This window comes from Rhyacophila brunnea, unplaced genomic scaffold, assembly GCF_057557595.1.
Source record: "Rhyacophila brunnea isolate RB1 unplaced genomic scaffold, BYU_Rbru_1.0 scaffold_8, whole genome shotgun sequence".
NCBI classification, from domain to species: domain Eukaryota; kingdom Metazoa; phylum Arthropoda; class Insecta; order Trichoptera; family Rhyacophilidae; genus Rhyacophila; species Rhyacophila brunnea.
In genome coordinates this window covers 20418381-20445475 of record NW_028233350.1, presented here as the reverse complement: position 1 = coordinate 20445475, position 27095 = coordinate 20418381, and the positions used below count along the sequence as shown (strand labels likewise).

Sequence of the window (27095 nt, the reverse complement as noted above, 5' to 3'; positions counted from 1 at the left end):
GTCGCACTTCCTCTGGGAATGGCCGAAAATATGTTAAAAAAGGGAACTAACCTCGCCACAAGGGCCAATTTTGAAGCTTTTAAAAATATTGCAACGTGAAGATCTCTTCACATTATTTTTTATGTCCACATTGTTTTAGCTTTGTACTCCTCTCTGCCATGGGCAGTTATTATTAAATTAAGTATCTGTTAACTCAGTCAGAGCACAATTGAGTGCGTTGTGATTTCAGTCCTGGGTGTTTGCTCCTGTAACATTCTCAAGTATAAACAACTGATGATGCTTCACATTCAAACGTAGGACGTCGTGATACGCTTGATTAATATTGAATATGGTGCGGGGTGAGTTGGTTTGGAGGGGTCCATGTTTGTGGTGTTTACTGCAGTGTCGCAGTTGTACGCATGAGCATAAACGCTTTTCCGTTTTACTATTTATTATCTTTCACTTTTCTATCAAAAACGTCCACAAAGAAGCTTCGCTTCAAAAAACTTTTTTTCCATTTTTTGTTTTTGTAATAGTTACATATTGACGGAAATAATGTTTCACGACGAATTCAAAATATTAATATCAGCCAATTTTGTTATCAACACTGTCACTGAACAATGTTTTTCTTTCAATCATGTTTCCATCAGGTTGTGAAAGTCAGGCAGTTTTACAGTTCAAGGATGGCGTATAATTAATTAGAAACTTCATTCATTTTACTTTTTTGATATCGCGTAGAAAGTAAGGCATGCAAGCATATTTCCACAATAGGTCGTCATTATGTATAACAAAATTAAACGAATAAATGTATCATAAAATATTGTTATATTATTTTATATGCTTCTATCCATTTCTTACTCACTTGCATGATAGAAGGTAAGTACCAGTATTGCCAACTGTCTTTGACTAAAATATGTGAGACTGGAACAAAAATATGGTAGTTCGCGAATATGCTAAATATTGAAAATTATCATATTTATAAACATTGTATATTATATTATAAACATAATTCAATAATGCAACTAAAATCATTCAACACATTACTTTATTAAATACAAAATGACAGCATGTTGAATTTCAAGCAAATCTATGTAATATTCTTTTTTTATGGACATTTTAAGCTGTTCACACTCTCAAAAATGCTAAATTTAATACCACATGCCAGATTCTTATTTTGCTGACTAGATGCTTATTAAACAATGGCTACATGTGGCAAGAAAAGCACCAAGTTTGCGACGCTGAATACAGTAAGTTTACGTAGGTATTTAATTTTTAGCACTTACTCATCCTAACACACCATCCATTTGGTCAAGTTTTAATGCCAGACTAATGTACAGTTTGTTATAAAAAAAACAAAACAAGATAATTCTTTCAAAGTGAAGCGCTAATTTGTACTTCCTCGCAATGATCATTGTCACATTATGTCTAACAAAAACGATAAATGATTGCCTTAAGATGTCTTAAATCACGTGTTCGAAATGCACGGTTGATTAGGTAAACGTTTTTTCTCGCTTCCCGGATAAGCCTTTTAGTAGCCATTCATGATAATACTTTGATTCAATCAATAAATTATTGTTTAATCTTTTAAAATACTATATAATATTATTGGCAATATTATTCCAAAGTTAAGTGTCAAATCACATTATTATTTTTATTATACTCACATAATCTTTGGTAAACTTATTTTATAAAATATTTTCTATTAAATACTGACTTCTATCATATAAAAGGTCTTATTATCAGTTTAATAAATAGTAAAAATTATATTTGTAACGATCATAAAAGAGATAATTCTTTTAAGTTTATATCGAATATTATCAATATTAATGTAATAATCTCTAATTTTAGCTGCGCATTAAATCAGAGACAGTTGTTATAAACATACAACATATAGTAGGTAGTTATAACCTAGAAAATTCTCTGTGAATTTCTTCCAGTAAAAATTCCCGTCAGTTTTCTATGCGGAGTGCATGCTTTGCCCTACGGCCACAGTGAATTTGTTGTCGTCCGCATAGTTAAGACTGCAGCGTCTACGTAGTAAAATAGCGTCGCGACGGTAGTCAGTCGGTAGAAGAGCGGCGTCTAACTAGCTCGCCTGAGTGCTCGACGTCCAACCGACACGATCGACTTTTCCGACCGGGAAAGCATAATACACCCGCCGTATCGAGTTTTCTTTCCCCTCAAAACGTTGTGTATCTGTCGCCAGCTGTCGGCATCGTGTAAATAATGTTTTTGATATCGTTATAGCTTTTAATGTACGTTCGGTATTTTAATTTCTATGTGTTTCGGGTATCGATGAAAGGCAGTTATAGTTTAACGGTTTCCATTTAAATTGGATTGTTCAAAAACGCACAAACTTCAAAAGGAATTATTTTGTTGATCGACGGTAAGTACCACTACTTAATAACCATTTACTATTTTATATTTCAACATAAGTGTTATTTTTATTAAATATTGGTAGCATAATATTCATATACAAAATATTGCAGTCATATACATTATAGTAAACATGGGAAGAAGAAGAAAATTTTAATCGAAGTTAATATTAATTGTGTACCAACAACAGAGCTTTTTGATTTTAAATTATTGTTGATAAATTTATCTTTATTATTTTAAACTTTTAAAATATAAAATTATTATTTATTTAATATTTTCACGTGTCATTTCTTAAATAATTTTTTTAAATATAAATTTATTCATTCAAGCTGATTAACGAAAAATAATTAAAATAGATAACGTTTGTAAAACAGGTAATAATAGAAAACTAAAAATTCATTATAAATTAAACCTGATATTAGAGTTTAATATAACTTTTGCAATATTCTACGTAAAACTTTCTTTGTCATGCAATAAGCTGAATTAAAAATGAGTCACAACATTGCCAAAGGAATATTATATTTATAATATTCAGTTATATATACCATCTACCCACAATATTCAATGAATCATCCCAGTTTTCAGAAAAATGAGGCATCTTATTATAATATTATAAAACTCTATGTTTCAATTAATATATCATGTAATTTTGATCATGTATAAAAATTAGGAAATTTACATATTACAAAAGATCTTGATAAGAGATATTTGATTTGAATATCATTATAATTAATAAATTCATGTTTTTTTATATTATAAAGTAAATATACAGATGCTTCCGTGCCAACTTTGAACCATTTAATTCATTAATTAAGATTTGCTACCCCGATAATGATTCAACATAAAATTCGCCACACTATTTATTATGTTAAAAATATTTTTAAAAAAATCCTTAACAGACTTTCATAAACATACATTTTGCGTTTTTTAATCATTTTATTAAGATTGTTTTAAATTATTTGAAGATTTGAAATTTGAAAATCGTGCTTCGTTGGATTATTAATGTACATGTCTAACTAAATAATATTATGTAATACATATAATAGATACAAAACTATATACCTACTATATTTGATTGATAGTAACATGAATATCGCGGATATTTGAAAAACTCAAAATAATCTACAATTTTATATTTTATTGTATGATTTAGTTTATATATGACTATAAAAGTTATATATTCTATCAACAATAAAAAAAACAATATTATGGATCACTTAAATGAAAAATATTGCAATACGAAGCTAAAATAATAGGAAAAAGCTCAATAAACCACCACTATAGATATTTTATGACTAGTATTTTCTCAGAAGCTATTGCTGACATGTACAATGGGACTGCTTTATGGTAAAGTTAAAATAATCGATTGCCGTCTATGTACATAATATGGTAAGTAGGTATATGCTTAATATATCGTACTGTTGTACTTAGTTGAACGACGTTTTAAATGGCAAGGCATTTTAATAATAAATCATATGAGCTATAAGACAAAAACTGTTATTATTTCATTAAATGGAATGCGAAAAACATTGTTTGTGATAGTAAAAACGTTTTACTTTCAGTACGTTTTCGCTAAAATCATTTCTAAACACGAAGGAAATTTGACTTAAAAATGGTTACTAGCTGCGAAACTTTCATTATTACAAAGCCAAGAACGGGAACTTTCACAAAAGCACAACATATAAAAGTCGTATGAAGTTGGACAGACGGATTTTGCGGTTTTGTAATTCAAATATAAGTTTAAAACAAACACGCTCAAATATATTTGCTTTGTTTTGCCTCATTGTTATCGCTCAGGTAATAAATTTATGCAAATTCTTGAAAGTGTACCTTATCTTCATTATTTATTTTACTTTATAATTGAAATTGTATCGAAAAAAATGCCATAAAGATTTTATTAACTCGCATTAGATACATATTCTTATTAATAATTAAAGTAAATGATTTAATGTAACTATGTAGGTAGGTACCTAGGCAAAAGTTTTATTTTTTAAAAGTATTTTGTTAAACTGGAATAATTAATTATTTTATTAGAACAATTAATCGTTGTTTAGCTGTTAAAACCTCTGCTGTGACAACAATAAACTTTTGTGGTTGCGAGACATCTCTACACCACAAACATGGCCATATACTTTAATTCTCTTGTAAGTCTGTAATAACTCAATTTAATAAAATAACAATAAAGGGTTCTTTAACATCGAATGATTGTAAAATCTAAAAAATGAGACACGTTAATACGGATATTTCAATAATTTATTATATATTTAAATCTTGTTGGAATCTAATCATATAATTATTAAATATATGAAAAAATAATATTACGAAATTGACACATCTGAGGTTTTAATAGCTTGAAAACAATTTATGCAGGTAAGTATAAATATAACTTTAAGTAATGTATAAAATAATAATATAATAGTTAATTGTTTTATTTTTATTTTATTACGTTTTGTGTTTCCTTAAGAAATCGATGAAATATCTATTTTAAAAATATGTTGTTAACATAAAATACTAATAACAAAAAATAATAATACCTACCATTGACCTGGTGAGTATGAGTATTAGAAACAATTTAAATTATAATCAGCATGATTTTATACCTATAATTATTATTAAACAATTATTGTAAATAATCGTAAGGTCCTAAAAATCATTAATAATATTGGTGGGGAAAAAGTATGTGAAACCAGAGGTGATTTATTTGTCGACTGACAATTTTGTTGTTTGTATATGAATAATGTTATTTTCACGGTAAAAAAGTGCAAAACACATTGTTTTTAACACTCACTGGTCAAATATTTTTTTAGTAATATGCTAATAAAATTTATTTTTCTGAAAACGGTTAAACACGCGACCCCCAAAATGTCGCAATGAGATCATAGCGTGATGAATTATGTCTAAATTATTGTGTAGTTTTAAGTTTTACCAGACACGACCGACCATGTTGAAATAATTTTTACTTGATGACATTTCGCCAAGCTCCTCTTACTTACATAGCCTTGTTTGTGGCTTTAATTTTATCAAATTAACAACACCAACTCAGAATGATTAATTAAACTTTCTATTTTTAATTAACTATTTCTTTTATTGAAACGAATAATTCACAAGATTTAAGAATATATCATTCTGATTATTGAACATTATGTAATTTAGAAAAACACTAACTGAGAGAGTATATCACAACCAATAGAAAAAACTTTTTTTGAAAAAAGTAAGCCAACCGGTCGGGAATCGAACCCGGCATTTCCAACGGGTAAACGCCCCAAACTCGTCGCATTCAGCCATTATGCTACGGAAGACATACTAATGACGACAATATTTAAGCTATTGGCTATTAAATACCTACCACTCAGCGCTCTTCGAAATCGATTGCCCAAGTAACACGATTTCGAAGAGCGCTGAGTGGTAGGTATTTAATAGCCAATAGCTTAAATATTGTCATCATTAGTATGTCTTCCGTAGCATAATGGCTGAATGCGACGAGTTTGGGGCTTTTACCCGTTGGAAATGCCGGATTCGATTCCCGACCGGTTGGCTTACTTTTTTCAAAAAAAGTTTTTTCTATTGGTTGTGATATACTCTCTCAGTTAGTGTTTTTCTAAATTATATAAACTTTCTATGTTTATTTTAGTTTGCTTTATTTAATATGTAAATGTTTTATTTTCAAGGGTTTTCTAAAACGATTCCCAATGGTAGGTGAAATAAAACAAAATATATTAAGATATAAATCCATATTATTTGATAATAACAAAACTAGTTTCGCCAATTTAATTATAGAGACAGTATCAGCTCTTGGAAAATATTTCAGAAAAAAACGTAGGTTCGACAAATAAAATTTAAATAATTATACAACTTCTAAAAACTATTAAAATTTTTCTTTTCCTCAATTACCTATTGACAAATAAAAATTAAACTATCCCATTTTTCTAATTTTTATATGATTATAAAATGGCAGTTTTGTATTATGTATATAAAAATACAGATAGGTACTCAAACTTATAATCCTAATTTCAGTAAAATATCCTTAATCCATGCTATTTTTTTTATTATTATTCACTTATATAACATTTGATACCATAACAATAATATTATTATAATATTGAAAATACTTTATTGTAAATGTTTGATTCACTTTGCCATGTTATTTTCTCATGAATTTGAACATAATAAGTTCCCGTAGGTTATGAATTAAATACAAAATGAATTACTAATAAACAGACTATTTTTATTGATTTATAAACTCAAATAAATCAATATACTTTGTTATACAAAACATGTACGAGTTGTTTATTATTGTAATAACTATGTATGTACCATATTATTTTTTTTTAAATATTTTTAAAACAATAACATTCGTATAAATACATAGTGGCAGTTCTATATAAAGAGGCGGACGCTTCGTTAAAAAGTATCAAACTCTTAGAAATATGTAGAAGAAGAGGGTGCCAAGTACTTAATAAAGCTCACCAACCTTTACACTTGGTAAATACTAAGTGATAAGCACATTTTTATTTATAAGTATTTTTTTATAAATTATTAATAACCATGTCCTTGCTTTTTCGTACAAGGTGGTTGTTAGTAATTTTGAATAATCACAAACAGCCATTGTTTGATAAAATCACATAAATATATTATGTACTCACCGGGATCGAACTCAGAGCTCTGGATGGAAGACCAGCGCTTTACGCACTGCATCACGTGAGCCGTCTTTTTAATATAATATTATGTGCTACAATTAGTAATTATTTTTCGCACTCAATGAAGATTTACCATTTGAACAAAATTCTAGAAAGCAGACATCCAAGCTTAAAAGTGCCTTGGGCCTCTACGTACATACATCGCTACAATGGCGTTAATAATGCTTTTGTTTATCATATAATATATAAATTTACATTTCCAACAAATAAGCCTGAAATTCACACATGTCTTTTGCGCAGTTCCAATTTTAAAAACATTATTTTGAATTCGAATTTAACGACTGATAAACAAAACAAATGAAATTATCAAAAATTTTATTCGCATTATACACTGATATGTGAAAGCGCGAAAAAGATGTATGGGAAAGTTTTAAAATATTTGCACCATTAGCCATTTAGACAAATAGTAGTTTCGCACACCTACACAACTTTTCCTGTCAGTAGTAAAATAATGATGATGGAATTAGATAGCAACTTTATAGGGAGTCAACCTTTTTCTGTTATTTTACACGAAGCACGTCCCTTAATAATTACAGATGCTAATATGAAGTTCTTAATAATAAATAATAATAATGATATTTTTTGAACACCATGTCGTAAATTTTCCACCTATTTGCAAATAATAGACGAAAAAAAATATTTGTCAAAAATTACTTTCACGGCAAACATCCATCAATAACAATAAGGTTCCTACATTGCTTACGTGCTGATAAAATCCATCATGGTTTTTTGGCTATAATTTTCAACAACCTGTAATGGCCGAAACTCGATCATTAAACCATACTGTCATGAATAAAATGACTGATTGCATTTATGGTGGGCAATCAACCGAAATCAAGCTTTCAGCCGATAGCAGAAGACGCAAGGTTTAGAATTTCCGAATATGATATGACAGGGACCACAGAGTCTATGTGGCACACTTAATGTTATGTTTGGTTTATTGGGGAAAGATTCCGTCTAAAATACATGTGATTTTTCAACCGTTTTTGACATAAAATATTTATCAGATGGTATCGCGTACAGAGTAAACATTCACTTTCTTTGACAAATATTTTGTAATATATGTATGTAATCATTATTATCATTTGCTTATAATCGCAGCTCAACAAATATATCTTCAAAATACATTGAAAATAACTTACAAATATTTCTTTGGTTGTTTTTTCAACCTCTTAATACATGGGTCTACGCCATGCTATAATATAATGTATTCTCTACGTGGCGTAGACCTTAAACTACAGAATTTGATTACTCAGTCAAATTCATTAATTTTATTAGATTACAATATTTTGGTAACGTTATTTTATATATAATTCACCATTCTATAGTGAATGTGTAGTCTATCAATGTTTATTTTTTTAATAATATAGAATACTTTGGATCTATCTTCGACAATTCGCTTCGCATATAACTTACACTAACTAGTAATAACCTGTCATATATACACTCTACTATATCGGTCAATAAATCACAATCTTCTGTAAACAGCAATTATTATGTTTTATTCTAAAAGTACCACTGTCTTATTTTTTATGATATATTAATTATAGTTATGTCACTTAGCGTAGACGAATTTGACGTAAATGAGAACATACCGGACAATATTACCATTTTTTCTACGTCCCACTTAGAGGCATATTTTTCAATTTTACTTCCTATGACAGCCATCCTGAAATAAAGCGATATTATTATTAATTTTGATTTCCAAAGCATTCAAGATCACAATTTTGGTGTGTAAATTTAAATTTTCAGAGCCAGGGAATTCAATTAGGTAAACAATTTTTAAATGCATCAGACGATTTATTTATTCACGACATGATATTTTACTGGTGTACCTGTGTTCCATTTAGAAAATATTTACTAAATGGTAATGCTAAGCTAAATGACTTTTAGGTATTAGATGTCTTCTATCTCAAGAATACTTTGATATTTCCAGGGTCCGTTGCTTCGGGCAGCGGCGCGCGGCCGCGGACATGAGCCGCTCTCCGCGCGCCCGCAAAGCACGCCTCTGGGCACTGCTACTTCTTTGGTAAGTAACAATTATAACTATTATATAACCCCCCCCCCCATAAAATATATTTTGTCTTAATACAGCGATGAAGAAAGGCAAATTGCACATTAATCATTTAAAACGTAAGACATATTTTGAGGTGTATAATATAATATATTATATAAAGATGTATGATAACCTAATTTTAAAATATAGTATCGACGATCTAATTTTTTTAAATCAATCAAAGTGCAACATTTCGTCGCTATAGGATTGGTTTGCCGAATATCCGTTTTTGTCGAAATTGACCTTTTAATGCAGAATGTTTTTTTGTATCTAAATGAACCAGAACCATCCTTTTATTTAATTTACTTAGTAATGGTAATGAATTCATCATTCATATGCTGTGAAAACAACAATTTAAAAATATCTCCATGTATTTAAATATAGGATTATGAAATTTGTTTTTCGTCTCCTGAACATTTGGTCTATTCGGGAAACCAATCCTACAGCGACGTTTAATTGCCATTTGCATTAGGTACTAGTACGGAGTGGACACATTTACAATTTAGTTATTATATTCAAATTATATAATAAATGATGGTACCATTTCATTTGAAGCTATTAGTTTCAAATTCGGTTACTTTATACCAATCAGTAATATATTACAACTATAATGTTATATATAGATACTATACTTAATACGTATATTATTTACAATGTGAATTTCATGTAGGTATTTATTCATCTCTGTAAACTTCTAAAGCTCAAGCATATCACGTCTTAATATATATTATGTATTATTATATAACATATAATACTGTCAAAATGATTATATCTGGATACCCACTATGAATAATATTATTCTAATGTCAGATCACAAATAATTATTTCAACGCATTTCAATTCAAGACAATCCTGAATATTATATAACTCTAGATAGGTAATGTCTTATAATATATGGTGTCAAGTGTCAGGACGTCATTATTTATTTTAATATAGGTACAGCTCGTTATAATATTATCATTTACACTATTTTCATTACATGTGTTTTAATCCACGTATATTTTTATCATGCTAAGCTTTCCAGTTAATTGGAGTTTGTTTTTTCAATATTAATAATTCATAATATTTCCTAATGTCGTATAACCTCATGGTTTTAGTTTTAATCATAAAAGCTCCTGACGTGTTCGCTCTAACGTCATTCAAACGCAATGAACACAATAATGCCACAAGTCCAATAAATTAGACAATTAATTTATCGCTACAATAAAATGTAGCCCAATATTGTACGATATTATTTTGGTTAAAATTATACCAATTTCTAAAAAATATGGCTGTGTAGTATAAATCAAATTAGTAGGCGCATGCAAAGACACATAGGTAAGTTGTCTCAATATAGATGGAGCCTAAAAAACTGTTACAAATGATTTAAACTATTTACAAGTAATTTCATATTTAAGATGAATTCATAACAAACTTTATACTCAAAATAATTACAAGATAAAAATAACTTTTTATATACCACGTTTTTAAATTTTCTGTTGAATCATATAAACTTGTCAATTCTATGTATTCATAATTTAGAACAAATAAGGCAATTGTCAACAAATCATTTTTTTGCTATTTTGCAACAAACAAACAAATAAATATAGAATACTGAAATGTCATTTTGATTTTCATAGTAACGCAGGTATATGTTAATAATTTAGTTGCTAGGACCACCCCCTTAGCAACCAATAATAGTGTATTAGATTACGGATTTCTTCCGAAATAACTTTTCATACAAAACAGAATTAACTGAAAATGAATTTAATTCTACTTAAAGATGGCTAAAAGTATTAAAAGAATACATCGGCATCGTGTCCTGGTTTATTCTAAAAGTTTCAAATGTCTAGTTAGTCGGGAAGTTAGTTAAAAATAGATTGCAAGATTTGTACTGGATAAACAACCACCGGACAAATAAGAATATGAGCTAAGAAAAACGTGGTAAAATACAACAAAATTTTAGATACATTGGCAAAACATATTCGACCGTCACTGGAACCAAAACATTCACATTATAATATAAATGTAGTTGTAACTGACTATGCAATAACAAGTCACTTCAATTACTATATTATATTATAGTTATCCAAATACACCGAATCATTTTAAAACATATTTAGAAATACATTCAAAGTATTTTCAAAATAAAACACCATATTTCATTACTCTAATATACCTACATAATATTAATTTTTTTATTCCTATCAATTATTTAACCACATCAACTTCACGAAAGAATCGACAAATAGTATTTTAACACAAAATTATCATTAGACTTAATCTACTTATTGAACTACTGTTTGAATATTAAAATGACCACACTTTTATCAGTTGTAGGGATTGCAAAACCGGTGTTTCAAAATCGGTATCCCAATTTCTTTCGATACCGAAATACCGGTTTTAAAAATCACATAATACTGGTATATTCGGTATTGAAAGCGTAAACAAAATGTATTAATATAAAAGGTTTAACAGGGCTGTATTTTTATTGTCGGGTTACGCGATGTCTGGTTAACTTGGATATCCTTGGGGACCAGCAATGAAACGTGCAGATTTACAAAATGCATTTGCATTATGGGTATGTACCTACTTTCCTTATTTTAAATTCAAATATTTACGCCATTCCCTCGCGGGTTTTAGAAGTTGTCAAGTGTATTTTTAGATATGTCCAAAATCGCGACTGTTCGTTACTGTTACTATGATGGACTTGCTTGTACCTAATTGTACCGGATTTTTTCTACTGAAGAGTAGCTTATACAATAATGGGGAAATATATTTTTTTTGAACAAAAGAAGTGAGCAATATTGTATTTGATTTTATTTCTTACGGGACTAAAATAATAAAACAATATGTGGCATTATCAGTGGGGCACATCCGCATATACACATCGAAGAACACTTCATAATATAAATTTATTGAAAGATTATTCGAAGAAGAAAGTGCCAAAAGTTCAATTACCAGGTATCTGTAAACATCAGCATATCTACCATATCTTACATTTACCTATTTTTAAAGGTTTACATATATGTACGTATTTAGATATTTTTGGTATAAAATATTAATATTTTAAGGAGATTTTTATATCTAGGTATATTTATTGGTAGATACTTCTGTTTCTTTCCATATATTTCACGAATACCGGTATTCAATAGGAAATACCGAAATACCGGTATTGGTTTTTGCATTCGGTATTGCAATACCTAATCAATTATAATATGCACTTTTTCATATCGTTGGGTTGAATTTATTGATAAGTAAGTAATATTGACTCTATGTTGTCATTTTTACTATAAAATTTACGAAAAATATTATATTTTTAAAACCGTTTCCGAGCTATATATTTATTTTCTTCTCAGAGTAAAAAATACGAGATTTAAAAAATGTTGTTGATATATTTAATATACCCACTTGGTTTTTAATTATCAGCTCATTTTATTGAATTCATACGCTGAATCCATGACAAAAAACAACATGTAAATTTCAACTAGCTACGGAATTGGAACCTTCGATCCAAAGCGATCTAGCCTTTCCACGAGAGATGCATATAATAACCAACATTAAACGTTCAGTAATCGATCAATGCTGATGAGTGCTATGCTGTTTCACCATTTTATTTTGAATCTAATGTATTTTCTTGTGTTGAGAACTGAGCAAAATTGACATTTCGTGCTTGCGATGCACATAATCCATATCCTATTATTTTATTTAAAATGATAAGAAAATTATGGTCGGTACAATGAAGTTGAAGTCAGAATGAAAATAAATGGTGCAGGGGTGTTTAACCTTTATGAACATAGCGTGGGAACTATTCAGTCTTAGAGTGGAGCTTTCGCGTTAATGATGGCTTACCAAAGTCGTACAAAAACTAATTTTCACCCAATTTATGTAAGTATAGGGTCATAAAGGTCTCTGTGGTGATACTTTTTTGTTGAATCGATATAGAAATTAGGTAACATAATAATACCTACATCAAGATTGCGCCTTTTTTGTAGTTCTTGTGCTAACATAATACTATATAATTTCACCAACCGTGAAAGAAAGCTTAAAACAATCATCTCTTCATCCGTGTATCACTGCTTAAAATTATATTGTTAAGTTAAATCGTCATATTATAGTTTAATAAGATTTGTAATTTATTTGCAGATTTAGGTATCTATTACGTGTATATCCTAATAGATTTTTAATTTTTTACCGTATGTACTTCTTTCTTCTTTCCTCGGTGTTTCCAGCTCATTACAGAGGCAATTATGAAGAGATATATTGTGTTATGATGTAGTGTAGTGTAGGTGTATGAATGCAAACGCCGCTCTAAGAATACCAAAAGAAATCCGATTAAGTGAGAGCAAACGTTGCTCAGAGTAATGTGTTGTGTCAGTAATGACGAATAGAGATACCGGATCGAATATATGATTTTGCTACGGACAGTTCGGAGGAATGAAGGAAGAAAAACAAGCGATAAAAACCTAAAAATCATAAGTAAGAGAGATATCATAAGTAGAAACTGATGTTTTTTCTAAGAATAACATATTTTGTAAGAATATTATAATATAAGTCGATCATTTTTAAAGAATGAGGTAGGGGTTTAAAAATATGACGTCCCTAATTTAGACAGAAGGGTAAATGATTTTGCGACAATGAGGGGAGAGACGGGGGTGTCAAAATATTCAAAATCGTGGAATTTGTAGATGACTTTTTTATTTATAGTGTGAAGATTTTTGTGCTATAAAATTGTGGTTTACCATGTCATTTTTATGAAAGTGACATCTGCAACAGTAAAACAGTTTTAAACTATAAGCATACCCTTTGATTTCTTATTTAAACAATGATTTGACTTCTTCAAGTACCTATTTTACAATATTATTTATAATATCAGTATCTTTAAATTAGAATATAACCTTTCCCATACATGAAAATGTTTCTTTTGTTTTCCTTTCTGAAAAATAAAGTTGACGAAAAAGATAACAAAAAGTCCTGATAATAAGTAAAGATAAAGTACCTAAATCACCTCGACAAAGCCTGTATGTCAGTCTTAGATTACCATGGAGATGGATGTTAAGAAATCACTGACATGGTCGTAATGACGCAAAATAAATATATTATATATACATATACTAAAATGACTGAGTCTTCATAATAGTATATAACTAGTTTTTATGAAATTTTAACAGAGAAGTATTGTTAAAAATCGATTCAAACAGTTGCATAAATGTTTTTTTAATGTATAAAATAGCAATCATTAAAATCACTTTTAATATGAACGACTACCGTATCGTACCTACAATAATTTGAACATATTATACATTACGTTTTGACAACATCCTACTTACAATTGGACTAATTAAAATCGATTGATTTATTGTTTTTAAATAACCTATACTCTTTGACACTAATTGTAATTAAATCTCATATATTATTGCTAATTTATTTAATTAATTTTGAATGTTTTATTTTCTTATATACCCATCTACTTTTATTATATAATATATGTAATATAACTACTTACTTATATACACCAGATACCTTCATGCAGCGCAACTTAGCATGGATAGGTGCGTGTTGAGTATAACATGAAAATACCACAAAAACCTAGTGGATAAGGAGGCAGAAAAGAGTACGCGATATGATAGAGGTCGCTAAGCAGATGAAATAACAATGAGCTGGAAATGTCACTCGACGAGTGGACAACGGCTCGACAAATGCCGTAATACAGTGGAACCCAAGGGGCACTAAAAGACCGCATTGGCGTCTTAAAACCAATTGGATGACGAAGTCATCAAGTTCGGTAGATTACATAAACTTACTACATACTAGTGATTAAGAAGATTGTATATATATCCCCATTTTTATAGACTTTTATTAAAAATATATATTTTATAAACTGTCCATCCATAAAGAAATATCATTTAGAAAAGTATTCATAATTGACGACTTGTGGAGGTCAGTGCCCTCCCCAAACTCTTTCGCCATGAGTGACGATGTAATGGAATTGACCATAATAGAATCATGTTTTAGTACCACCTCTTTCCATTGTTTACCATTATAAGTTATAATATAATATTGAAATTATATTATATAAACTCACGTCCTCTAATGTTGGTACGTATATATTATCTGATAAAGTTTAATGCATGAACGAAACACGTCTCGTATTAAATAAATATTATTGGCATAATCCCGCATAATCCCGCATAATCTTGTAAATATAATATTATGTAGGTATATTTTTAGAGGTTCTATTTATAAAAAAAAATATATTAGTATATAGTTTTAGGAGGTCCATTTATATTTTTAATAGATAAATATCATTCACCGAAAATAATTTATTTTATAGTTATACTGGGCTAGCCCTCTACCAGTAATTTTAATAATACACCAAATTAATAGCTACGTGTAATAAATATGTCCTACTAATACGGATAAATGAAGAAATTCCTAAATAAATATTAATTGATAGAGAAGGTACAGTGACAATAGATATTTTTGGATAAGTGGGTAATTACGTAAAAAAAATATTCAAAGCATGTACCTATGTATTATCATTTTTTCACTGTTATTGCTTGACGGGTAGACATGGTATTATAAAAAAACAATTCAATATGTAAGTTATGTGTTATTTATTTTTCATACTTATCCACAAATTTTAATTCAACATTTGATTTGAAATTGATTTCGCCCAATTTTAAATTTGTGGAGTACGAAAAATAAGATATAACATACTTACTTATGTGTTTGTTATTTATAATAGAAATTGTATCATTTAATAGCCTTTCATTGGACGACATACAATATAAATAAAGAAAAATATAATATATGTGTATGAATTTAGTATAATATACGTTACGTGAACGACAAAAATATTAAAAATATATTAGGTGCAATTTTTCAAACGCTAAATAATATATATATATTAAAATATTATAATTTATTGTTACTAACCTTGTAATATTATATTATTTTGTAATAATCAATATGTATTATAGCGTTTTCATTAATTTGTAAACATTTTCCCAAAATTGATCATCAATATACGTGTTTTGGTTATGCTTTCACCACCTGAGATCACAGTATTTTTTTTTGAATAATGGTAAACAATACTTGATGCAAATTTTAATTATTGATAAAACGGAAAAAAAATTAGTACTTACTTATTCTAATTTTAATAAATAAATCTGGACCGGTTTCGTCTGCCTCAGAGGGATATTTTCGCGACAAAACAGGTCCAGATTTATATATTAAAAGTGGAATAAGTACAAAAAAATGCGTTTTATTAAATTAATCAATGGTAAAAGCGGTTCCACCACGAATTGACAGTTAAAACAATTAAAGAAAAAAAGGCAAGTTTAATAATATATTTTTTAAATATAAATTTTAAAATTTACATATTTTTCATAGAATGCACAGAGTTCGACGACCAAACGTTTTAAATACCTAATTATACATAGAAAATCAGGTATCAAAAATATATTTTAACAGTTTCTTAACAAAATTATTGTAAACAATAAATTCATCGTTTAAATAATAATTCATGTTTTACAAATAACTTTTTTTATATATTGAAACGTATGAGCACGGTATTATTGTAATGACTTTGTGGCGTTATAATTTATAGTTGTAATTTTCCCATGTAAGTTCAGTGTTTCCATTTACATGTCATTACAGTTTTTTTACAGTTGGGTAAAACTCTGAGGCGTAGGTCTATTTTTAGAATGTATGCTTTATATTTTTAGACTGATTTTTAATACATCAAGCGTAATCGAGCTGTCAGCATTACATAGGTACGAAATGAAAAAAAAATACATTGCTTTGAAAGAGGGCGTAGATTACATTATCAAGAAAACCGACGAGTTGCGCAATCGGTATAACTATTTATAAAAAGTTATTAAAAGTGATTGAGTATTCTATTTTTCATTCATATGAACGTATTTTCATAAAATAAATACGCATTAAATATACATTTATTTAGAAGCTACTTTATCAACTTTGAGTCAAAAGTCATGTGGAGTCTTTTTCTTATCCTGTCACACTTAAACTCATTTTCGTATGTTTTTTTAATAACGCCCACCACCCCACCTGTAAATACGTGTGTTTTTGCTTGGTAAGTGTATAACCTCAGAATATACCTCTAACATGCCCTCTAGACATTCTGATTTCGTTGTTACGATTTGGTTGATTTCGGGATGCTTATAAGTGTAGCGGTTGCTATAATTCTGTCGAATGATATCCGGTGACGTTGGATAGCCGTGCCGTCATTCAGACTTAGCCGGCTCGCACATCAAAACTCTTCTCATCTGCAACGTGTCGAATACTTCGATGTGACGTCATCGTTATTCACAAACGTTGCCAAATGGAGTTCCGCACATTGGTGGAATGCGACTTTGAGTTTGAAAATTTAGTGCTGCTACCTACGAATTGATCATTCCTCTATCGGCTCGCCGGTTGCTGCATCCTAATATATCACGTTACGATACGTTACGCGCGACTATCGCTAGGTACCTATTTGCGCGGTTTTCATATAATGCAACATCGAAGCGACGTTCCTATAATGTTTGATTTATGGCTGTGCAGCAGACGAGGCGAGTTTAGATGTGAGAGCTGGCCTAAATTTCAGAGCACATTATTACGTTTTCGTTTTAATTATATTATTAGCTGATGCCGCTGTTCGCACAATCCCACGATTCAGTCTTCGTAGGAATCAACTGACAAAATCAAAATGTCCAGAGGCTACACCCGATTCGGTCTGGTTAACTATAATATACTACATATTGGGCAAACCAAATTGGAATATTCAAATGACAGTTCTTCGTTATACTTATATATCAATAAACACTTCCATAATTATTATTCATCATCACCTACTTATATATTATATTTAATAACCGTTCAAAGGAGTATTATACAAAAATTATTATCTTCCTAAAAATAATGTCCAAGTAGATAGTTTAAGATTATTGAACCGAATTGTTTCATTATTAAATATGCATTAGTTTTACTAATCATCTAGGTACCAATTAATCAATCATTATTTTCATGGTCAATATTTTCAACTAAAAATGTGTTAATGTTATTTCTCATACTGATTAGAATTAATATAAAAAATACGATGCCTATCTATTCAAGCTAACGACTTACAATATTATAGTGTTTATCAAATATACTAATACATATATATACCTATATGATGTATTTCCTTGGATTAAATTTAATATTCATATACCTACACACAATCGTACTATACTTTGTGTATACTATGACAAAGGAAATTAGTATGAACTTCAAAGTTAATTCGTAGGTATATATTACTAATGGGCGCAAATTACTAAATAATACAAAATAGTATCCATCATTGCATACCTACTCCCATAACGTGTTTTAGGGACAGAATATAACAAAAAATAACGTTATATTAAATTGATTATATGACATATTTTTCAAAAAAATATATGTAAAACTCTCAATCATAGTAAATTACAGTATAATCATATCAAATATATATAAAATGTTACAGTAATCTCGAGATTGTAATCAATACAAATATCACTTCACTTACCTTGAATAGTATTCTATCGTTGGTTAGAATGATTTGAATAAATAATGTGAAATAAATTCTATAATAATGTACTTACTCCAATATTTGTATTGTTTTTTATTTAATTTAAAACACTTGTGACAGTTTTAAATTATAAATAAAAAAAAACAATACTATAATCTATCTAGATACAACGAATAAGAAAACCAATAGGTAGATATATTCATATTTGAAGTGACTTAAGTCACAACATGAGATAAGAAAATGTATCTTTACATACATTGCGCAAGTTAAATTAGAGTACAACAACCTACAAAATAATGCAGATGTTATTCGTAATATTGTAGCTGTTATGTTTTTGTCTGACGTCACATGAAGACTCGTGTCTGAAATTGAGTAGGTCAAAAGCAAAAGAGCCTCACTCCATCACTTACATATTGAGATATACATATAAAAATAATGATAGCTTATTATAAGATTTAATATAGTATATTAATAGAGTACTCAGCTTTTTTGAGCATTGTTTAAGTTGGAAATGTCCCTCTGAGGCGGACGAAACCGGTGCAGATATTAATACTTTGGACGCTGAAGACGCACATATGCGTAATGACGAGGCGGCCGATTAACGTGCATTTTAAAGGTGCTAATTAAAAAATCATTATATAGTCAGCAGCTAATGAGTTAAATAAAAGTGGAAGTAGTACGATAAAAAAATGCGTTTTATTAAATTAAATTAATAAAACAATGTATTTCCACCATGGAGAGATAGTTAGCATAATAAAAGAAATTGTTTAAATAAATAAAAATAACATTTTTTGTCTTATTTGAATATTTCAAAGAAAGACATTTATTAATTTAAAAATTAGAGAGAGCACTTTTACTTCTTTCATTACTTATTTTATTTAAGTGGCGTTTACGCGGTAGAACATGGTTAATACTAAATTTGTAGTAATTCCATATTTTTGACTTATTAGTATACCCAGAGAATAACTATATATTATAACATAAAGTCAGAGTTAGATCGTTCTTATTTTGGGCCCAAAACAGTTATCAACAAACACTAATAATCACTCATAAATTTTAGTATAAATTTAAAAAAATCCAAACCATTAATCTTTGTTCTTATTATCGACGATTCTTCTATCGATATATTTTATTTTACAAATAGAGTCATTAATAATTATTTCGAGTTCAAAAAAATATACTTAGTAACATATTATTATTGAGTATACATATTTTTATTAATTAATTTAATTTCATTATCGTTCGTGACACTCTAATATCCTCTAACAGGTTAAAATAAATAGCTCCTCTAATCCTCTAGTTGCATTATTTGCTACATCCTAGTACGAAATGCTAATCCACTGCCCTACATACTCAACCAAATGACCTACCTCACTAGTTTTTAAGGTTAAACGACGCCCAATTTCAGTTTTTAGTGCAGAGGAGTGCCATTGTCTTTTACATACATACATAATGAAATTATTGACGTGAACATTTTCTATGTAATTTATTATTAAAAATAATAAATTAATTACTTAATTATTAATGCAAAAAAAAAATAATAAAAATGAAACCATTTTGAATAAATTAACCAACAGACTTACTTTTCTTTATAAATTGTATTTTAATTAAGTTTTTTTACACTTCAGTTATTATTTTGAATGAAAACACACATCATTTTGAAAGACCTCTGAAAAATTTCTAGAAATAAATTTGCGTATTGTAGATTTCGAATACGCATCTTTCATTTCGTAACCAGGGTTAGTGATTGATTAAAAACACTTACCTGAAAGCGAAATATATATATATATATATATTATGTTTGAATAGTACTTGGTTCATGATATTTTCTAGATTTTTTTTACAAAATTACATAAATGTATTTTAATATTAGTTAGTTGATTTATGTTTTCTTGTTACATTACCATTTTGTAACACGTTAATGTACAACGATGTAATACAGTGGCGTAGTAACTCATTGCAAAAGTGTCCAAAGCATTAGGGTTCAACCGCACTAGGTGCGCTAACTCTTAGTCTGATAGATGTTAACTAATTTTGTATTTTATTATTAGGTAGTGACATTCTCGAGATTTCTAGATTTTTTACCACAACCATGCCTATTTCACGGATTGAGTTCGGATTTTTTGGTTGATTTTTTGTTTTATAATTTATGTAATGAAATTTAAAAATCGTTAAGATCGGAGGAGAAAAAAATTTAAGGAAAGTTTTATAAAAAGGCTCTTGACTTTGATTTTGGGCGGTATGAAATTTTTGGGGAGAAAACTTCAAATATAAATAATGTTCTATAATGTTAAGGACTTACTTGAATAATCAAATACCACTAACAACAATATCATAAAAAGATGTGCTATATCTTTAAATAGAAACGAATAGGGGAAATGTATGACATTATTTTTTTAGAAAACTAAAGGGAGCTTGAGGGGAGGGGCTTCAAATGATATTTAATCAGGAGCAAAATATTTCTACCTATGTCACAGATGTCATATCTTAGAAGTAAGTACTATGATTACTAAATTGAACTATTTTTTTTTGTATACCTTATAACTTACTATAAAACGGAAATACAAAGCGCCAATAAATTGAGATAAAAGTTCATACAGAGGTACTAACTGAATTTCGGCCGTAAAATTGTTTTTATGAAAGCTTATTTTGCATAGCATTTTTGTCAACATTACTGGATTTAACAGGTAAGATAAAAGTTTTCTAATAGGCATGTACGATCAATAAAGAATGTTACATTCTAAAATCTTGTGAATTACTCACTGGAAAGAAAAATATTGTAATTAATTATCAAGCCAGTGGAAGTACGTAAAAACTAAAATGTAGAGAAATTTCTGACGCTTTATCAAGATAACCTGATATTGGTATGGGGTCTGTTTGGTAGGTGACCAATGAAACATTTTTGATATCTGTTTATAATATAAAGATGTTACTACACGGGATAACTTTGTATGCCTATCTAATATAAGTATTCGCCGTCCCGAGGTTCGCCATGGACTGATTGAGTCGGTGACGATACATTGGTAAAATCGTGTTGCTAATATAAACGATTTTTTTTAAAACGCTTCAGTTGCGTGAATATTATTTCATTTCGTCGTAGGACGCAGGTGGCTAGGTTCAAATCTTTTCCGGCGTCATATTTTTTATACTTTGTATGTTTCTATGGTGTTTCCAAATTATATGTGTTATTCTCAAGTCGTTATTCGTTGAATAAATAAAGTATGTATAACTAAGTTTTTAAGAGTGTATAGCCATTATAATTAAAATTGTCTACAAAACTTAATAAGGTAGAACCTACAGATATTTGTAGAACCGCTTAACCATTAATATGTACGTATCCGATGTCTTGTCTTGCACAGGAAGTAGACAAAAATTATCGATCATTTCCGGTTAGATGGAAATTTTATCATAATATCATATGACCTATATAATATATACTAGCGCTGCTCTGACTAAATGTGAATAATTACAATCTTTATTTCGTTAAGTATTTTGTATTAATTTCTCGAGTTATGCAGTATCAAAGGTTTCAGTAAATCCTATTAAATTGCATGTTTCGTAGTTTGATGATTAGATGTATATAATGCCTGTTAGGTACATCCCGCCTTAATCAAGGAGAATTATTTCCACGTCATTGTATTATAGGTACAATAAACTGAAAAAAAAAATCTTTAATGATCCAAATAAAAAAAAAAATACAAAAGTTGATACGGCACGTGTAAAAAAGTCACAATACAAACGCCACCTATTCAACTTCTTAATGATTGTTGGGTACTTACTTCATTATTAATCCAAGCGGAAACGTTTCAAATGTTCTATTATCTGATGCCTGAGGGACTTCCCTCATCAATTAAATGTAGAGTTGTATCGATCTCACTCCAATCGTTTGAACTTATTTTGTCAGCATGAAGAATTGTTCTTTTGACTTCTTTCCTGCGGAAATCGATACTAGTATGTCTATTAACATTATTGGTGTCAGATTTATTTCCGATAGACAAATTAAACTAAATTATTATTAGATGGTAGTGCTTGTACCAATCAACCTAAAATTGTGAATAAACGACCTACAAAGTTAGATACATACAATTTTTCAGAGCTTTCGATTTAATGATAATTCTACTATAAATGTACCTATGGATAAATAACTAATATGTAATTTTTATTATAAAGTGAATCACTATTTCTGGTAGAGGCAGAGGTAAATATTGGTTATTCCTTTTTGACATATTCCCTATCATAATATTAAATAATTATATTAACAGGACCACAGCGAGGGCTACTACCGCCTGTATGTGAAAATACGTGACGCCATAAGTTAGAGAATTAGTAAATAAATATATAATAAAAAATAAATAAATCTTACTAATCATCGACACATTTACGTGTAAATTGTACCTAAAACTTTTCACCGTGGTACAGTTCGCCGTGAGCTTTCTAATCGAAAAAAGATGAGCGTATAGGTACTATACGGTCACCAATGTTATTAGATTCAATACGAACGGCAAAATTCATGAATTCAAGGATGAAAACCTAACCTAACAAATACTCCAGTATATCGGCTATTTTCAAAAATTGTTTGCTCCTGTCTTCCTGTAAAGTGTAAACCGACAAGAACCGTGTTTTATTTAGACATGAATTTTATGTCAGTACTATACGACCCAAAGAGGTTGAACGGTGAAGTGTGATACGACGAACTGCATAGTACCTACAAGTTTCCGAACACGCATCGATACATGGTACCTAATTGAAAGCTGGTTTTATAATATGCTCAACCATTTTTACTTCGGTACGTTTGTGTAAACTGAGATGTTATGGAAAACCACAACTGCTTGGCTAATCGCTAATTGCAAGCATTTTTATTGAATTTTTGTTTATATTCAAACTGGCATATAATATGTATACTTTTTGCTTATCCTACGATAAATTGAACAAAGACGCCCCGATGGCCGAGAGACTTACGCGTCGGCCTACAATATTGTGGGTCCCAGATTCGAATCCTGAGTCTGGCAAAAACTAAGTTTTTTTAATTTGTGTTTCGAGTCATAGTATGGATCTAATAGGTTAAACATTTCTCGTAAAAACAAAAAAAAATCACACAAACCTCCAACCTGTGGATGCCCATATTATAATCTTATTAGGATCGGACATGGTCAAATAAATAACTAAATAATAAAGTACCTATACCATGAAGACAAAATAATATGTCAGGAATTAATATTCACTAGAAGACATGAACCTAAAAATATGTTAGTTTGATTACAGAGGGCATATCAAAAGGTATCCCGTGGCCGCCCATATTATTCGCTGCACACATTGCACACATGAGTGCGGCGTCCTTGATTATCAAATTGTGGAATCGTAAAACCCCTTTAAAGCAAAATCAACACTATTTTCTTAAATTGTATTAATTTATTATGAAACGTAGTGTTATAATTGTCACACATTTATATAGTCGTACACTTAACCAACCAAAGTACTGGTAAATCCGCCCCTGTGGGTCTATTCTATACTTATCGAACACTAAAGTAATAAATAGTATCAAACTTAGGGTAGGTTTGTATCAAAATATTAGCACTTATTGTAACAATTACACGAAGCTGGTTTTTATTGTTGCAATAAGTGCGATATTTTAACAGCAGCAAGATAGGTGCTATTAAAATATAGCACTTATTGCAACAATAAAAACCAGCTTCGTGTAATTGTTACAATAAGTGCTAATATTTTGATACAAACCTACCCTAAGTTTGATAATATTTATCACTTTATCACTTTAGCGGTCGATAAGTATAGAATAGACCCACTGATAATGGTGATACGGCTATATTTCACAATCATCATCATCTGCCGGGGTCGATTCACTGCTGGATGAAGGCCTCCCCTAGTTCTTCGGTGTGACGTATATCCACCGAACTCTATATATCCAACAGGTTTACAGGTACTCAGTTTAGTGGCTCTTGGATATCACTGTATGACGACATTTTTCCTGCGGTTGTCCACTCGCCGAGATATTCATAGCGACAGCTATCACATTGCGTAATTTTGTCTGCCTCCTTATCTATTGGTTTATTTTGTGGTCTTTCCGGGTTATCCCCAACATGCACCTTTCTATGCCAAGTTGCGTTACTATGGCTATATTTAATTTTTATCTTTCATCGGTAGCTTGATGCTTTAATCATGTGATCTAGTTTAAAATATTTTTTTGTAATAGTAGTACTATAGATTGTAAAAAACAAATAATTATTGTGTTCTTTTTTCACTCTGAAGTGTACTCCTCCCTCATCATTAATGGGAGGCAGTTATGACGTAGAAATACGTCATAGTAGAAAAATGTTGTTACTTTTTCAACAACAGAAACTGAATGTGATGCAAAAAATGAGAATTTCTTCAACGTGTGCGGTTCTCTATGTATTTGTATATGCACACTTCTACTTAATTATCCGCAAATCGTTGTACATTTAATTGTGCTTTTTTCGCCAATAACTTCATCATTGCAACATTTTTTGAGTCATTGAAAAAAAATATAAGAAATCATTCAAGGGAACGGCGAGTAAAATGATAAAATCTAAATAACGTTAATCAAAGAAGCATTAGTAACACCCGTAGTAAGCTTTCATTAACCCATACCACTGATCAATTTTGATCTACCGGCAAAACGCGATAAGGCATACTGTTAAATTTGAACCTTGAGGTAAGTCCAAATAAATTATCTGCTGAGTCTACAATATACATCTCCAATATTGTTAAATAACAATGAAATATTACTTCAACTTTGTTTTAAAGAAACTTTATAAAATATACACTATTGACTTATAATGATCATCCAATGGTACTTAAATATTTAATAACCTTTTTTTATTCTACGAATGACTTACAAGGTGTAGTAAGAAGATGTAACATTCGTTATTTAAAATGCATAATTCAAAAACAAATTCGAAATATATTACAACGTTTTTATTAGGTCGTATTCTTATTTTTCCGGTGGTTGTTTGTCGGGTACAAATCTTGCAATCGATTTTTAATTAATTTCCCTACTAGCTAGACATTTGAAACTTTTAGAATATATCAGAACACGATGCCAATGCATTTTTTTAATACTTTTAGCCATTTTTAAGTATAATTCATTTCATTTTCAGTTAATTCTGTTTTGTGTGAAAAGTTATTTCGGAAGAAATCCGTAATCCAATCCACTATTATTGGTTGCTAGGAAATTATTAATATATACGTGCGTTACTATGGAAATCAATATGAGTGTCAAAATGACATTTCATTATTATTTCTACCTAATACAATTTTTTTTGATAGTTTAAGCTAGTCAAGTCAAGTTTATATGATTCAACAGAAAATTTAAAAATGTTGTAAGTATATAATTTTTAAATCATGTTTCATCCGAAGCGGATCATACAGGCATCCAAAGGGTGGCAGTTATATTAACAGTTTTGTACAAATCATTGTTGTTCACCATTTTCCCAACCCATTGGATCCTTGCAAACATATTGAAAAACGCAATAGTCATTTTTACCCAGCCGCGATGTTTTCTCAATGTGAGTCTAGCACACCTTCAGGAAAAGTCTCCGCTACAATTTATCTGTCGCAAGCTCAATCTACTGCGTTACCCTTAGAAATGCTATGTGTTAGTTTAAATATCAGGGTCTATATATGGCTATCCTCATCTTCTCGTTCTGGTATATTGACGAGAAGCCACTTTTGTGGTTTAGTATTGTCCATCTTTGAGACATGGCTATCCTAACGGAGTGAGTGTCACTTCGCTTTCACGTGTCAAATGATGAAGAGATCATACAATACGTTTGTGATTCTGCATTCCTAGCCAAGTGCCATCATATACATACCGGTCCAAAGACCCTTCTCAGTATCTTCTTTTCCAATATACCCAGTTTAGTTTAATCTTTTTTTTCTTCATATAGATCAGCATTTTCTAAAGCCTGGTGAGATTTTTGTATAACTTTAATTCCGTCAATACAACTGGTGACGTATTAAAAAACAAATAATACTAAACGTTTAAATAAAAATAATATTGATAATACAAGGTGTCATAAATTTGATAAAAAAAATAAGTAATTAACATAATATAATATTATTAATTAATTTAACTATTAATTAATAGAGACATTCTTTTCTTTTTTAGAACGGCTTTCAACGAAACGAAGTTATTACAATATGAACTGCGAACAGTCGTATGAATGGAACAATATTGCATCAATTCGACGTAACTCTTCGATAAGTAAAAGGGTTGCTTGCTCCCACGCCTGACCGGATGTCGAAAAAAAATAACCGGACGATGTTTTTTTATGACTGAGAACACCGGCACAGTATAAATACACTTCCGAGGCTTTATGGCAACTTTCAAAATTCAGTTCCGAGATTTACCGCTACTGACCTGACCGATGCTATTTCGGAATATAATATCGCCCGTCGCGTGATGCTTTTGTACTTGCTG

General features: G+C 29.7%; 1 protein-coding gene across 1 annotated transcript in view; it reads left to right on the top strand.

Moving 5' to 3' along the window:
• Positions 1 to 2041: 2041 nt before the first annotated feature.
• Positions 2042 to 27095, top strand: part of alka (glycine receptor subunit alpha alkaliphile) — a 100138-nt gene continuing 75084 nt past the window's right edge. Inside the window, exons 1-2 of the mRNA XM_085959180.1 lie at positions 2042 to 2365; positions 8989 to 9081. Coding sequence (XP_085815306.1) covers positions 9026 to 9081 — 56 coding nt within the window. The 5' untranslated portion in view covers positions 2042 to 2365; positions 8989 to 9025. The remainder of the gene's footprint in view (positions 2366 to 8988; positions 9082 to 27095) is intronic.